Source organism: Corvus hawaiiensis, chromosome 12, assembly GCF_020740725.1.
Source record: "Corvus hawaiiensis isolate bCorHaw1 chromosome 12, bCorHaw1.pri.cur, whole genome shotgun sequence".
Taxonomy (NCBI): Eukaryota; Metazoa; Chordata; class Aves; order Passeriformes; family Corvidae; genus Corvus; species Corvus hawaiiensis.
This window is the reverse complement of record NC_063224.1, coordinates 1,619,419-1,634,108: the sequence shown is the minus strand read 5'-3', so window position 1 is coordinate 1,634,108 and position 14,690 is coordinate 1,619,419. Positions and strand designations below refer to the sequence as shown.

The 14,690-nt window shown below is 48.7% G+C and overlaps 1 protein-coding gene across 1 annotated transcript in view; it reads right to left on the bottom strand.

Annotated features, from left to right (window-relative positions):
• GALNS (galactosamine (N-acetyl)-6-sulfatase) overlaps positions 1-14,690 on the bottom strand; it is a 40,016-nt gene that overhangs the window by 11,032 nt on the left and 14,294 nt on the right. Inside the window, 3 exon segments of the mRNA XM_048316255.1 lie at positions 1,858-1,979; positions 9,541-9,643; positions 12,143-12,279. Coding sequence (XP_048172212.1) covers positions 1,858-1,979; positions 9,541-9,643; positions 12,143-12,279 — 362 coding nt within the window.

The window sequence follows — 14,690 nt, the reverse complement described above, 5'->3', positions numbered from 1 at the left end:
AAAATCAATGCAGCCATATGAGAAATGATTGCAGATGGAACCCTGGAATTTGTTTCAATGCTCACTCCATGGTGGTGGGAAGGAACAGAGAAATCACAGGGAAGCAGGTGCTGCAAACACCTCTGAGGGAAGAGCTCCTCTGCCTTGAATCCAGAGGAACACAAACACTGTCACAGAATCCCAAACACAATGTGAGTATTTAGGGTTGGGAGGCAGTTCTAGAGATCATCCAGTGCAATCCCCTGGCAAGGCAGGGTTGCCTGGAGCAGGTGACACAGGTGACAAACACAGCAGGCGAGCTACAGTTCAGTCACTGCTACCCCTTTGTTTGATTTTTGGAAAAAGTGGTTATTTCTGTACACTCATTTCCTAAAACAGAATCACAGAATCCCAGCCTGATTTGGGTTGGAGGGGCCTTAAAGCCCATCCAGTGCCACCCCTGCCATGGGCAGGGACACCTTCCACTATCCCAGGCTGCTCCAAACCCTATCCAGCCTGGCCTTGGGCACTGCCAGGGATCCAGGGGCAGCCACAGCTTCTCTGGGCACCCTGTGCCAGGGCCTGCCCACCCTCACACAGGGAGGAATTTCTCCCCAGTATCCCATCTATCCCTGCCCTCTGGCAGTGGGAAGCCATTCCCTGTGTCCTGGCACTCCAAGCCCTTGGGAAATAAAACAGTTGTTAAACTGCCCAGCTCTCGCCTGGAACCCCAGCCCAGTTTAGTTCCACTGAGCTGTATTTACAGCCCTGGAGCTGCAGCTGTGCTTCACTCATTAGTGCTGGAATGCCGTGGAAGCAGAGCTCCCAGAGAGCTTTACCCACTGCCTGATGCACCTCCAAAGTGCTCTGTTAAGCTAGAGAGAGAATGGAAACATTTTCCCTCCCCTCCTCTCTCCAGTGAAAATATTCAGTGGATAGCACAGGCTCAGTTCCTCTGGAAGGAATAGGCTGAGTGTGTCCACTCAATTATTCAAAACAGTTGAGTAATTGCAGCCCTGTCAGCTCAGAAAACATCTCTGCCTCTCCAGGCTGCTGCACAAACCCAGTTCTGGGCAGGCAGTCCCAGCAGCACTTGTTCCCTCTTGATTTATTTCCACACTCTCCCAGTCGGAGCCACTGGTGAGGGATGAGGCTGCTTGTCCGTGGATTTGCTGCAGGGAGGGAGGGAAGGAGGTGGGGACACCTTGGGAGCGTTTTTGGAGGTGGCAGGGCTCTTTGTGGGCTCTCCTGGCTGCTGCCTGCATAAATCCATGCGGGAATCTCTCAGGGCATGGTGTGTGCCAGAGATAAACATTACAATAGCAGGCTTAGAGAGAGGAAAATGGATTCAGACAGCCAGGAGAGCCCGAGGCCAGAGAGCAGGGTTGGGCACAAAGTCCTCTTGCTAAAGACCCTCTGGAGAAGCTCTCTTGGCCAGGGTAGGAGACTGGAAGGTTACCAGTCTGCCCTCCAGAGATTCCAGCACCACACACCACTGCTTGTTTCTTCCCTGGCCCCAGAACTCCCAGTTCCAGGGCACAACTCCCCAGCAGCTCTGTTTGACTGCACAGCTGTGCTGCACTCAGCCCTGTCCTGCCCAAAAATGGGGGTTTCCCTCCTCCCTGAGGGGCTGCAGGACACAGAACAGGAACAACCAGACTGACAAGTCCGTGTGCACACCCACCTCACCTGCCCACCTGGAAACAAGGTTCGGTCCTTTCTCTTTCCTGAGGAAAAGCCTCAGCAGGAAAGCCATTATTTCCCAGAGTGGCTTTCTGGGACAGTTTTTAAGCAGATTTCAAGAACCAGCTACCAAAGCAAATGAATTTTGAATGCTGACACTGCTGAGTTTTCATGAAACCTCATGAAGTGGCTCACCTCAATGGGAACTTCTCACCAGGGTCCCTGCCCAGGTGGAAGAGCAGTGGCAGGTAGGTGTGCTCCTCCTGGGTGTGCGTTGTCACTCCAGACACACTCTGGCCAGGACAGAAATCAATGCCCTGCAGGAAAAAGGAGAGAGGTCATCAAAGGTGATGCAGGGCAGGCAGCAAAATCTGAGTTGATGCCACTTTCTCCAGCACTTTGCTCCAAAACACCAACGAACCTCAGAATTATTTTAAACCAAGAGTTCAGTCTGCAAAACACATTCTGAGCTGGAGGGGTAAAATAAGGTGACCAAGTGGTGTGGCACTGACATAAGAGCTGAAGCAAGGCCGTGAATTCTTGTCTTATAAAAATATAATCCCAATGAAATATTCATTAAAATGAAATGGCAGAACAAAAGACAAAGAGGTGGAAGCATTTAATCATTAAAATTCTGCATGTGGGAAGTGTTTTCTCTCTGGTTTTTAAGGCTTTGGAACGCCCCAGGAAGATGGGATCGCTTGGCACTTCTGATCAAAACCAAAACCCCAGGAGAAACATCCAGACACCCTGAGAGGCAGCAGGCACCTGCCAGCCTCCCTGAAAACCCCCCTGCCAGCACCTCAAGGATCAGTTTCTCTGAAGAATGAAGCAAATCTGGTTAATTTTTAAAAAAACTGGTGTGGTTTTGATTTGATTCATGGCAAACTGGTATTGAGGGACTCAGCTGGCCCTGGCCATGCCAGTGGGGATGAAGGGAGTGGAGACATTCCCACATTCCCGTCTCTGACAATCTGGGGGGGCACAAGGTGGGGTTTTCCCTGCAGCAGCAGTGGATATGAAGGGCACAGGTACTGGGAATCTCCCGGGGAGAGCAACTGGGAGCAGCAAGGGGTTAAGTGCTCGCTGGGCACCAGAGTTGCCATTTCCATCTGCCCCGAAGCCCTGCCAGCTCCTGCTCCCCTCCCAGCCCTGATTAGCCAGTTGGGAGCTCCCTAATCCCTGGCCTGCAGCCTCCAGGGCCAACAGAGCCCATTTAAACCCCGGGAAGAGCCAAAAATGCAAAAGCACTCATTTCCCTGAGAAGCCAATAAAGCAGGGCCCCCCCAGCCTAGCGAGGCCCGGCCCCAAATGGACTTGTTAAAGCTGGGTTTTACAATTCCAGCTCCCACGCTGTTCCTTACAATCCCCAAAGTGCCCCGAGACACGGACAGAGACATGGAGAGCAGGTAAATGGGAATGTTTCAATGGAAGTGGGAAAGCAGCTGTAGCATTTGCTTATAAAACAAACTGAAAAGGCTCTCTACAGATGTTGGTAGGATTTGATTGGCAAACAATTTTCTAAAAATATCCCATGTTTTTAATGGACAGCTGGTCAGTGGAGCAGTTAATATTCTGCTTTTCAATAAAGCAAGAAGTTTAGAAGCCCATGAAATCCCATTTATCTGCACAGAGCTATAGATTCCTGAATCACTGACTGGAAAAATAAGGGAGTTGCTTGATAGGTTGGAGTGGCCCTACCAATAATGGACTTTAAATGGATACAAAACTGATTGACCTTTCCACCCTGTGACGCCACAGGCCTCTGAAACACACAGGGAAAAGAGATTTTTGTGGGTTTTTTTCTCCCCCACAAAAGGACCAGCTAATGAAAAGGTATCAAAGCCTCCATAACATCCAAATTATAATTTGGATGCAAATCAAACAAGCAATTTAATTAAGAGCCTGCTAATTGGTACAATGCTCCTCGGCTGCGAATGCTTCAGTGTGAAAGATTTTCGTCTCTCGGGTGTTTGTTTAGACATTGCTCTGTTTCTATTTTATCTCGTGTTTCCTAGGAAATCCTTGTAGCCCAGACTCCAAAACTCAATCCCAAAGCTTCCCAGGAAAGAAAGTGCTGGGACAATTTGCCTGATGCCACCAGCCCAAAGCTACCTGTCATTCTAATTTAAGCACTCAGTGCCCTCTTGAAAAGCAGTCTAGTGGAGAAAAATCAAATAGGTAAATAAATAAAAACCCAAGAATACCATTTTAGGACATTTCTAAGGCATTCCAACTTTATCCCTGCAAATGAAATGGAATATTGCTATTTTTATGTCCTGCGTGAGAGTCAATATTCAGCCTGCAGAGAGAGCTTCAAGGATTTTCTATTCATCAACAAACGAGTAAAAAAAAAAGATATAAATATATAAAATTCAATATTATTTCTTTTGTACAGATATGGTGATGTCTGGAGCTGGAGAAGAGCCAAGGGCTGCCTAAGCCTGTCCTACCCACCAGGACACCACCACCCAAAACCAAACTGTCCTGTTGCTCCCTGGAAGCTGTTTATTGTCAGACTAATGGCATTAATTGTTATTGCTGATAACAACACGCAGGGATCAATAGTTTAAGCACATTCCTAATATTTGTCCCTGCTCCCTGTCCAAGGAAATGGATGGAGTCCCCACCCCTGGAGGTGCTCAGGGAAGGACTGGAGGTGGCACTCAGTGCTCACACCTGGGGATCGGTCACAGGTTGGACTCCATGACCTGGAGGGCTTTTCCAACCTCCAGGATTGTGCGATTTGCAGGGATCACTGATCAAACACAGCACAAAGGTCACTCCCTGTGTTTCGGCAAACTCTTGGAGCTTTTCTCCGTCACAAAAGCCTGAAAGCCAAACCAGAAGCTCCTGCCTGGAGCATCTCCTGCCTTCTAAGGGAGCCCACAGAGAGCATCAAGTGGCACCAAGAACAGCTCAGCTCCTGCCCAGCTCAGTGTTTTGCACCACCACATAAACCCGTTTGCTGCAGGAGAGATTCCAACAATCCTTTCCTTCATTTATTCTGATTAAAACATAACATTCCCTGCCCACCAGGTGAGCCTTTCAGCGATCACCCTCCCTGTCCTTCTCAGCAATCACACAGCCCGGCTTGTTTTTGCATCCCTGGGCTGCAGCAGCCTTTGGTTGCACAGCTTTAATTTCCAGAGCAAATGGCCCACAGATGCTGTGTCAATATAGACATGAGACAAACACAGCCGGTTGCCAGTTTGGGCTCGCGGCCAAGAGATTGAATCACCACTCGTGTTAACGGGAGCCCTCTGGCAATCGCTCAGCCTGGCTCCAGCCCAGCCGCTCCGCCTGGCAGGCGGCACCTCGGGCTGGAGCCACACCAGCCGGGCTCTGCCTCCTGCTCCGCTCTCCTCGCTCCACCAACGCCACCCAGGGCACCAAAGCCAGGGTAACACCGCAAGGAGAAGAGCGCAGCTGTCAATGGAAGCCGGGAATGTCGCTTCTTGCTGTTTGCCACAGCACAGGTGTCCTTGCTCTGCCGGTCATTCCCGGTGAGATCCTCCTTGGGATGAGCAGTCAGCTCCAAGTGTGGGTGCCAAGCTTCAACCCCCGTGCACCCAAAATTGCTTCTAATGTGTTAACAGGCTGGAAGAGCCCCCCGGAGATGGGCAGCCCCCGGAGACGGGCAGCTCAGCGAGCTCCGATCGATGGCTGGTTCATACGCTCAGAGGACCACAATCAAATGTCATTATTTGTGAGGTTCTACTTGACTTCACATCCCCTGCGCAGAAAAGGCTTTATCGATCCCTTCACGTGGAGGAGAAGGGCAATCACAGAGCCTGACTGGAATAACCCCTTTGGCATTTCGCATTAAAACAATAGCGGCTGCTGGCAGGCGCCTCCACCCAGCCTTTAAAGTCACAGGAGCGCTCAAGGAACCCCACTGAAGGCTCCGAACAAGCTGACAGCACAAAGGTTGATGTTATCAGCCCCTCTCCGACAACCCAAGGGCGTTTTCCACGTTTTCCCCTTAATTATTTTTTTCCCTTCTTGCATCAGTGCTCTTGGAAGGTACAAGGGCTGTTCTGTGCTGGATACTCTTGGTGGCAGGCAGAGAAAAGGAAATTTCCTTTCTCCTGCTACCTCCTATTCCTGCCTCCTCTACGCAGCATTAAATTAGGAAATTCCTGAGGATTTGCTGCCTACTCAGGTAAATTTATAGAAAACACCCGTTTTTCCCCCTTTCAGACTCCTACTTTCAAAAACCCCCAGGATTTTACAGGTTACTTCCAGTAAAAGTCCTGTGTGTTACACTGTCCAAGAGGGATCTCCCCAGGTTTATCCTCAGTTCTCCCTTCGCTCCTGCACACGTGGCTATTTTTATCACTGCTGATTTTTCCTACAAGAAAAAAAAAGGTGAACAACAATGGAAAAGCTTTCCACCCACCAGTGCTAGAGCACCAGGGACTCAGCCCACATGCAGGAGGGAGATTTCTCTGCCTCTGTCGAACTGTTTAAAAATACAAACACATTTTTCAAGTCAGGCTTCCTTTCATCTCTCTCTGTCCCATTTATCACCTCTTGAATGTCAGAGATGTCAAATTATGTAAACATGAGCCACCTATATAGATGGAAGCCAGGTAAACAGCTCCTAATAAGCATCCTGTGCAATCCACAGGGAAAATGTCCCACAAAATGCTTACTCCCACTTGATTCTGTAGAGTGAGCCTTCCCTTTATGCTTTCAAGAGACCACCCCCTCAAGAACCAAGAAATCCAGTTAATCCAGCAGAAAAGGCAGCATCAAGGTATCCTCCAGCACTGAGAGAGACTACAAGACTTCCTGACAGGAGTCAGACTAGAGAAAAAAAATGGCTTGGGGGTTAAAAAATAAACAAAACCTGGGAAGAACAGAAGAGCACAATTCATCTGTGTGTCAGATGACAAGTCCTAATCCCAGGCCATAAGGCAGAGGATGCAGACCAGTAAGGGCATGTTTCTGTCGTGGGACTTGAGGATGACTGTAAACCTGTGTGCTGCCTGCATGGGATGTTTCCAGAGTAAATATTCCGAGTGCCATATGGAGAGGAGCCTTCAGATCCCTGCTCTGCTTTCCTAGGCTTTGCTTTCTGCAGGCTGTGTCTCTCTGGTACGTTTTTATTTGTGTGTACATTCTTTATTACTGAACCAACTCACACCCCAGTCAAACACAGCTTTCCAGGTGAGGGGCCACATCCTCCCTCGCCCATCCTGGTCATCCTAAACAGACCCAGGACAGGCACCAGCTCCCCATTTTCCAGCATCAACATGAAAATAGGGTTCTGGCTGCGTTAATGGGATAATCTCACCTAAAAGTCAAACAAAAACGTGCATTAAACCCAGGGCAAGTTTTCTGTACCAGTGATTTCCCACACAGCCAATTACCAAGGGAATGCTAGAAGTGAAAGGAGGTCTGGCTAAACCCTGTCTGTCAAAATCATGAAATATTCACCTACCCATAAAACAAACCTCTTCAAAATGTGCAGGTAGCTGTTTTGCCACATCTGGCCAACTTCAGCTCTCTTTCCAATGGATGACAACAAAACCACATATTCCAGGTCTGAGTGGGGACCTTCAGACACAGAGTTTCATATCTGGAAGTCTTCACTATTTGGAAAGACCTCTGACGATCATACAATTAACAAATCCTCATTAGCTCGAGTTCTACTGGGATAGCAAATCAAACTTATTGAACAAACAGGCCAACAGTCAGAATTCCAAATGCCACAGATGTGCATGGATTTATATTTGTTTTTCAAATGGAATTAGCAAACAAAGTGGCCTTTTTGATTCCAGAGTCCAACATCAACACAGCTGGGAAGCCCAGTCACTGAAAGAGGGAAGTGTGTTGCAAGGTGAGCTTAGAAACTCCTCCAACAGGGCTGGGAACTGTGGAACTGCTCTGCATTCTGATTTATTTCTATTTTTAAACTTGTGAGGTTTGTAATTAATGGCTCGAGGACATGAGGAGAATTGGAACAAATCTCAGCCTCAGCTTCCTCTGCGTGTTGTTAATGGCTGCTCTGGCCACTAATGTGCTCCAATTTTCCCCACATCAAGCTCATGTGATCCAAGCTGCAGGAAAGAGAGTGGATTTGTAATCGTCTCTCTGATGTACAGGATAATTGCTGACTTTTATCAGACAGCAGTTAAACAAAGACTCGGAAAGAAATAAATATTCCTTAATTGCAGCACTGCCACTGCTCACAGTGGGAGAGCCTCTGGAAGGAGTAGCTGGTCCCCATTATCACTGTTACACACTCAGACACGTAGGGATAAGTTTAGTTCCATGGAGGGGTTTATTTATTTCCCAACTGGGGCTGGAAGTGTGGCTATGTGCTTTTATCACCACGGAGAGCAAGAATTCCTGTGGGAATTTGCCACGCTCATGGCAAGAGCAGGAGGCCACCCTACACCAAACACAAGGACAGAGGAGCTCCCAGTTCCTCCCACCCAGGGAAAACCCTCCACGGGTGATAAACAGGTTTTACTCACACACAAGACAAACAAATGATCTCATTTTATCTGTGTGGAATTAGCACTGAGACAGAACATAAAATACATTTCTAGAGCCAACTTTCCTTTCCTCCTCGCTCCCTGTAAAACAAGCTCTGACTCCTGGAGCACTGCAGTCTGAAAAAAGACAAACACACACATTTACAGCCCTGAATGTAAACGACTCCCTTGGAGCTGACACTTCCTTCTACCCCCCAGGACATCCCAATGAAAGAATCCCTGCACTTTTATATCCACAAATGTCACCAGCACTTAGTTCTGCACCTGTGATGCCTTGAGGACCTTCCATAAGTTCAAAAAAAGAAAAAAAAAAAAGGCATTAAAAAAAAAATCATGCAAACAATCCCTCCCCAAGCCCAGGCTGCTGCCAGGATTGCTGAGAGCTGGGCCTTAATGCACTGGGTTCCTGTCTGAGGGTACCTCCAGCAAGGCACACGAGTGAAGCTGCCACTCAGCAAATGCCCCAGAGTTTAGAGCCCAAGAAAGACACAAACCCAAAAGGAAATAATAGTGCTTAACATCTAACTGTGAGGAGATCAGCCAGGAAGTGAATAAATTAGAGAAATAAAATGTTTCACACAGTGATGTGAGCTCACAAAAGTACTGATAACAGGTTAAACACATTTATTTCACTGTTTTCAAGCACTGCTGTTCTCTCCACTGGGCCTTTCCTACAGCTTTCCTTTCAAACCATCACAAACCCAACAAACTCATCCCAGTTCCATTTCAACAGTTCAGGGCACCAGGTGTTTTGTGCCAGGAATTTGGAGGTAAGTGGTCAGTGTGGCATCAGGCTCCAGACCTTCCCAGAATCACAGAATATCCCGAGTTGGAAGGGACCCACAAGGATCAGGGAGCCCAACCATAAGGGGACACCTAAAAGCTCAGAATTCAGCAGGGAAAATTCAATACTAAGGGGGATTAAGTGCTGATTAAAGGGAGCCTCCTTCAGAACAACTTGGAATTTGCTCATTTTCCTCTCTTTGTCCCTGATTTCAGGAGAGGGGGTGTGTGAGACCAGTCTCCTTTGTTTTTTTAGGAACATACAATTATTTAGGTTGGAAAAGCCTCAGAGACCATCGAGTCCCATTGTTCCCCCAGCACTGCCAAGGCCACCACCGACCCATGTCCCCAAGTGCCACATCCATATGGCTGATAAATAGGGGGACTGGGACTCCACCACCTCCCTGGGCAGCTGTGCCAGGGCTGGACAGCCCTTTAGGGGCAGAAATATTCCTGATATCCAACATAAACCTGCACAGCAGCCCTGGTAGCTCTGAGGAGCCTGAAGCATGGTGACATCCCCCAACGGAAAGGGTGCCTGTCCCCAGGATCCGGTGACTCCAGGGACAGGTCCCTGTGCCATTACCTTGCTGTGCTCCTCCCAGGAGTTGCTCCAGGTCCAGTAGTGAGCTTTGTAAAGCCCAGCTCTCACTGCCATCAGCTCGTTGCCACGATAATAGAAAATGGGCCTGCAAGGAGAGCAGAGCTGCATGAGAAACACCAACAGCCCGGGCCCAGCCTCCTGATAAGGGCCACAAACCCCTTAATGGCATCTGACTTCCCATGTGGATATCAGGCAGGAACAGGCTGCCTCCTAATAGTCTCCTCTGCAAGGTTTTCAATTAACATTTCTTAAAGTGCTCATCAAGTTGAGAGCTCACACGGTGCAAGAATGAAACATTATCCAGCTTGGCTGCCAGTGATTGTTAATCCTTGAACTCTCAGCCCCTGGGATTTCCTCTGGAGCGTGGCGGTTTCAACGTCAAACAGCTCTCAAGTGCCTGGGTGGGAGGGGAAAAGTGGGATTCACGGGCTCTGGGATGCTCAGCCTCCTCTTCCCAGCAGCTCCACAGCTCTGCCATCGAGCTGTCAGTGTCACACGGACAGGGTGGCCGGGAGGACACCAGCTGCTGGCGTGTTCTGGATGACATCTCCGAGAAACTCCATATGGAAAAACCTGGCAGCCAGACCTGCTGTGCTTTTAACTCCTATCAATTTTTTCCCCCCAAACCTCACTTTGCAGCATGTAAACACACTGTTAAAGCTGCATTTGTTCCCAGAGGTTTCCCTAATTAATAATTCATCTGGGAAATGCATCTCACTTGCTGCATCTGTGCACTTCCCTGGGCATCCCAGCAATGTTCCTGTCAGTTTTCCCAACAAAACACTCCTGGTTTGTTTGAGGGAACAGCACAAAATTTTACTGGAAGGGACTGTCTGCAGGAGAGGGGGTTGATTTGTTGGTGCAGCTCCTCACACGAGGTCAGCTCTTCTCTCCAGCTGTTTTGGGCTGCTGACAGGACACGAGGGCAGAGCTGTTTGTCACTGTCAGGGGGAGCCTTTGTCTTTCCTTCTCAGATGCCACCCAAAAACGACTCACTCTGGTGATGCCACCTTGAAAAACCTGTCCCTAAATGCAAGGTGAAATTTAAATATCCCTGTCTGAATGACAGCAGTGGCCTTAGAGCTCTTACAGCCTCACACAAACAACGAGCCTCCCTCCTTTGTAACCACGAGCTGCCACCAGGAACAAGGGGGAAACATCTTGGTCCCCAGGAAGAAGGGGAAGCTGCTCCCAGAAGGGCCCATTCCTGCATCCTTAACACACCTGGAAGTGAAATAAAGGCAGCCAGAGACCTGCCAAACTGCAGCACCTGATCTGAACCAGTCCCATCAACAAAATCTCCCAAAAATATTCCACCAAGTGCTCCAGCCTCCTTTTCCTTCCCATGAACACTCAATCTTTGACCAATTATGTCCCCCTTTGACTGAAGGTTTTAGGTTTTTCCTTTTTGAAAAAATACATTTTTTATTTTGAAGGAGGATTCCAGCTTGTACTCAATATTCTGATACACATGATTTCTTTTTTCCCCCCCCATTCACTTTTTCCTTTTTAAGCTTAAAAGAACACAACAACTGCATCTTCTGGAAAGTTTTTGGGGAGCTGTGAAAACTTCATCTTGGTCAGGTCTAGGGGAAAAAAAAAAGAAGGAAAAAAAGAAGGAAAAAAAAAGAAGGAAAAAGCCACAATGTGCTTTAAGTGACTCTTATTGTAACACAAACAAGGGGTTGGTGCCTGCACTGAAATTCCCTTTTAAAACAACAAAGAAACTTTCCAAACTTCCAGAAAATGGGCCAGGCTGCGTTTGAGGAACCTGCAAGGCTCCTGTCAGGTAACACTCAGGTGTGCTCCTTGCTTAACAGGCACAGGAGGAATTTCACAGCACAAAGGCTCTTATCCAACGAAGAAAAGAGCTCCAGAAATGTTTTCCATGCATAAGTTTCCTTGCTATCTCCCAAAGAATACGCTTGTAGCCAGATTTCCCAGGCTGCCAAATTCCTCACCAAAATCCCAGCTCCAAGACCTCTCTTGACCTCTGACAGTTCCAATAAAATACCTCTCGGCAGGATTTGCTGTCAGATCTCGGTGCCTGTGCCCAAGAGCTGAAAGTACACAAAGATTCCAGGTCTTCCACCCAAATCTATCCCTGCAGAAGCACTCCCAGATCCAGGACCTTGGGAAGAGGTGTGTTTCCAGGTCCTCTGCAGCAGCACAGCCTTTACCTCCCACCTCTGCAGCAGGACAAGCACCCAGCACACTCCAGGCTGCTTTTCCAGTGATAAATAATGGATTCTCCCCCAGCCAGGCTCCAGTTCTCAGGCTTTTATCTCCCCTACTGCCATATGTTGTTCCAGGGATCCCTGCTAACCCTGTGACATTTTCATCTGTCCCCAGACTCCACTGTATGGCAACATGCCACATGTCAGGAATTCCCACCCCAGCTTGTTCCAGCGGAGCGGGAGCACAGTGGGAAGCTCTGCTGCTGCCCCACCTCACAGAGTGGGAGCAAAGCTGCACCCATTCAGTTTCTATTCAGTATCTGTGAGCTGGTGTTAAAAAAACCAGCCCTGAATTTGGCATCCCCTCAGCCAGGAGCAGGGCTGGCAGCTCGGGGATAATAACTGACCTGTCAATTAGCTTGCCCTGCAGGATGACAGGTAAAAGGTCGATGCCATCAATCTGTCTGTCACTGGGAGGCTGCAGACCCGCCAGGGAGAGGCTGGTGCTGAACAGATCCATCACACTGCCCAGCTGATGGCTGACCTGGAACAAAAAAATCAACAGAAACACATTTGCAAAGAGCCTTTCAGGAAAATCCATAAGGAAACAGGTTCCCTCCAAAGCTTCCTGAAAAGCTCTCCCTTTACACTGCTGCAGTCACCAGCAAACTCCTCTGAAAATAATAAAGCCAAGGAAACAACCCCTATTTCTCCCCTTCCAGGGAGAATTTGCATTTTGATTCTTTTTTTCTCCATTTTCCTCTCCCTCTCCTCGCTCCTGTGTATCCCTTTTCCAGGAGCGTGTTGTCGCAGGGCTCAGCCTAATTTAGCAAATTCCAACTCATCCGTGGATTGAAAAATCAGCACTTACACCAAGGGAAAAAAAAGTCCTCTGTTTGTGCCCTTCTCCAGGTCATCTCTGGAGTCCAGAATACCCTGAGAGAGTTCCCAGAAAGCACAGGGATAGATGGATAATAACAAAAAGAGCCTGATGACTTCATCTGCAAACCATTTCCAACAATTCAAGAACTGTAAAGTTGTGGTATTTTTAGTCCATATTTTAATAAGGGAGGAAAACATCTGGGTTTGGCTTCAATGGAGATGTGCAAGGGGGTTTTTTCCCCCTTCTTTCTTACTTAGAAGCCATACTCATCTCTCTGCTCTCAATTATTTATATTTTAAAACCCTACAAAGTCTGCTCTGCCTGATTCTTTCTGAATCTTTTCTCCCTCCCTGACCGTGGGAGCTGTTGTAGAGTGTTTAATTAGTCAGTGACACACTAAATTAAAGCAGATACTGCCAGATCAGGAGCACCAGGAGGCACCAGCACGAGACGTGACAGGGAAAGGGCATCTTCAGCCATAGCACTTGTTGGGAAACAAGAAACCATTGGATACAACCCCACATCTGTGAGTACCACAGCACTTTCTGACTAAAATCCAAGTCTAATCCCAACAGAACAATGTTGGGACTATCAAAGACTTTTTACCTCTGATTCTTTCTACTCGCAAACAGACCCTCGGCCTCTAAGCTGACACTAATTATTTAAATGCAACAAATGATGGCATGATAAATAAATTTTTGTGAGGTACTAGCTCAAAAATAAAGGAAAACTGCTGTTTTTCCTGGGACACTAAGCCTTGTATTAAGAGACTGAGCTGAACAAACTGAGCACAAAGGAAGAATTAAGAAATTAAAAAAAACAAGAAACAACTGGAGAAAGCAACATGCAGGGGCCTAATTACAAGTTTAACATTACAATATCACATTACTTGATTACAGTCATTTCAATTTTTAATGGCTTTCATTCATCAGGAGGTGTTGGCAGGAACACATCTTATTAAAGCTGCATGCAGGAATCCTGCCACAATTCCTTGGGAGGAAACAAAGTGCAAAGCTTTAAGCACAAGAGGAAGCCTGGCCGTGGAAATCCCTGGGAAAGCAGCTGGATCAGCTGACCAACACCAACAGGTCCTGGGCACTCGAGTTCAGGATTTATCCGTGGGCACTGCCTGGGAAAGGTCCTGCTCAGCCTGGCCTTGGGGGCAGTGACAAAGGGAGATGCTTCCCAGAGAAGCTGTGGCTGCCCCAGCCCTGGAAGTGCTCAAGGCCAGCTTGGATAGGATTTGGAGAACATTTATTCCTTATTTTAGTGCAGCCTTTCCCTCTCCTTTAAATGATTTTAATCATCCCATCCCACCTCCCTGCTCCAGCAGGGCTATCCCAGAGCACAGGGCACAGGTTGGTATCCTGGCAGCTCTGGGGTATCTCCTGAGGGAGACTCCACACGCCCGCTGGGCACAGGGGAAAGAAGCTCTGCCTCATACCCAGGTAGAACTTCCTGGGATCAGTTCCTTCCTGTGCCATGGCTGGGCCCTGGGAGCAGAGCCTGGGCCCTGCTCTGTCCCCTCCCTGCACATGGACATGGCTGAGGGCCCCTCTGGTCCCTGCACATGGACATGGCTGAGGTCCCCTCTGTCCCCTCCCTGCACACGGACATGGCTGAGGGCCCCTCTGAGCCCTGCTCTGTCCCCTCCCTGCACATGGACATGGCTGAGGGCCCCTCTGAACCCTGCTCTGTCCCCTCCCTGCACATGGACATGGCTGAGGGCCCCTCTGTCCCCTCCCTGCACATGGACATGGCTGAGGGCCCCTCTGAGCTCTGGTCCCCCAGGCTGGGCAGCCCCAGCTCCCCAGGGCTGGAGTGCAGGGCATGAGCAGCTCCCAGCACCTCAGGCCAGGCTCATTCCCAGCTGCAGAACTCCAGGGAAGAGCAGCTCGGACCCCTCCTGCTGCCCCCACCCCACACCCAGAGCCAGCCCCTGGCTGAGCCCTTTTGTAATCAGAGCTCTCACAATTTCTACATCTAATCCAAAAGTCACTTTTCCTGTTGTGGCTCCGTCCCAGCACCTCAATCTTTTGATAAGAGGCAATCGCTGACCCCGGGCTCGTGCC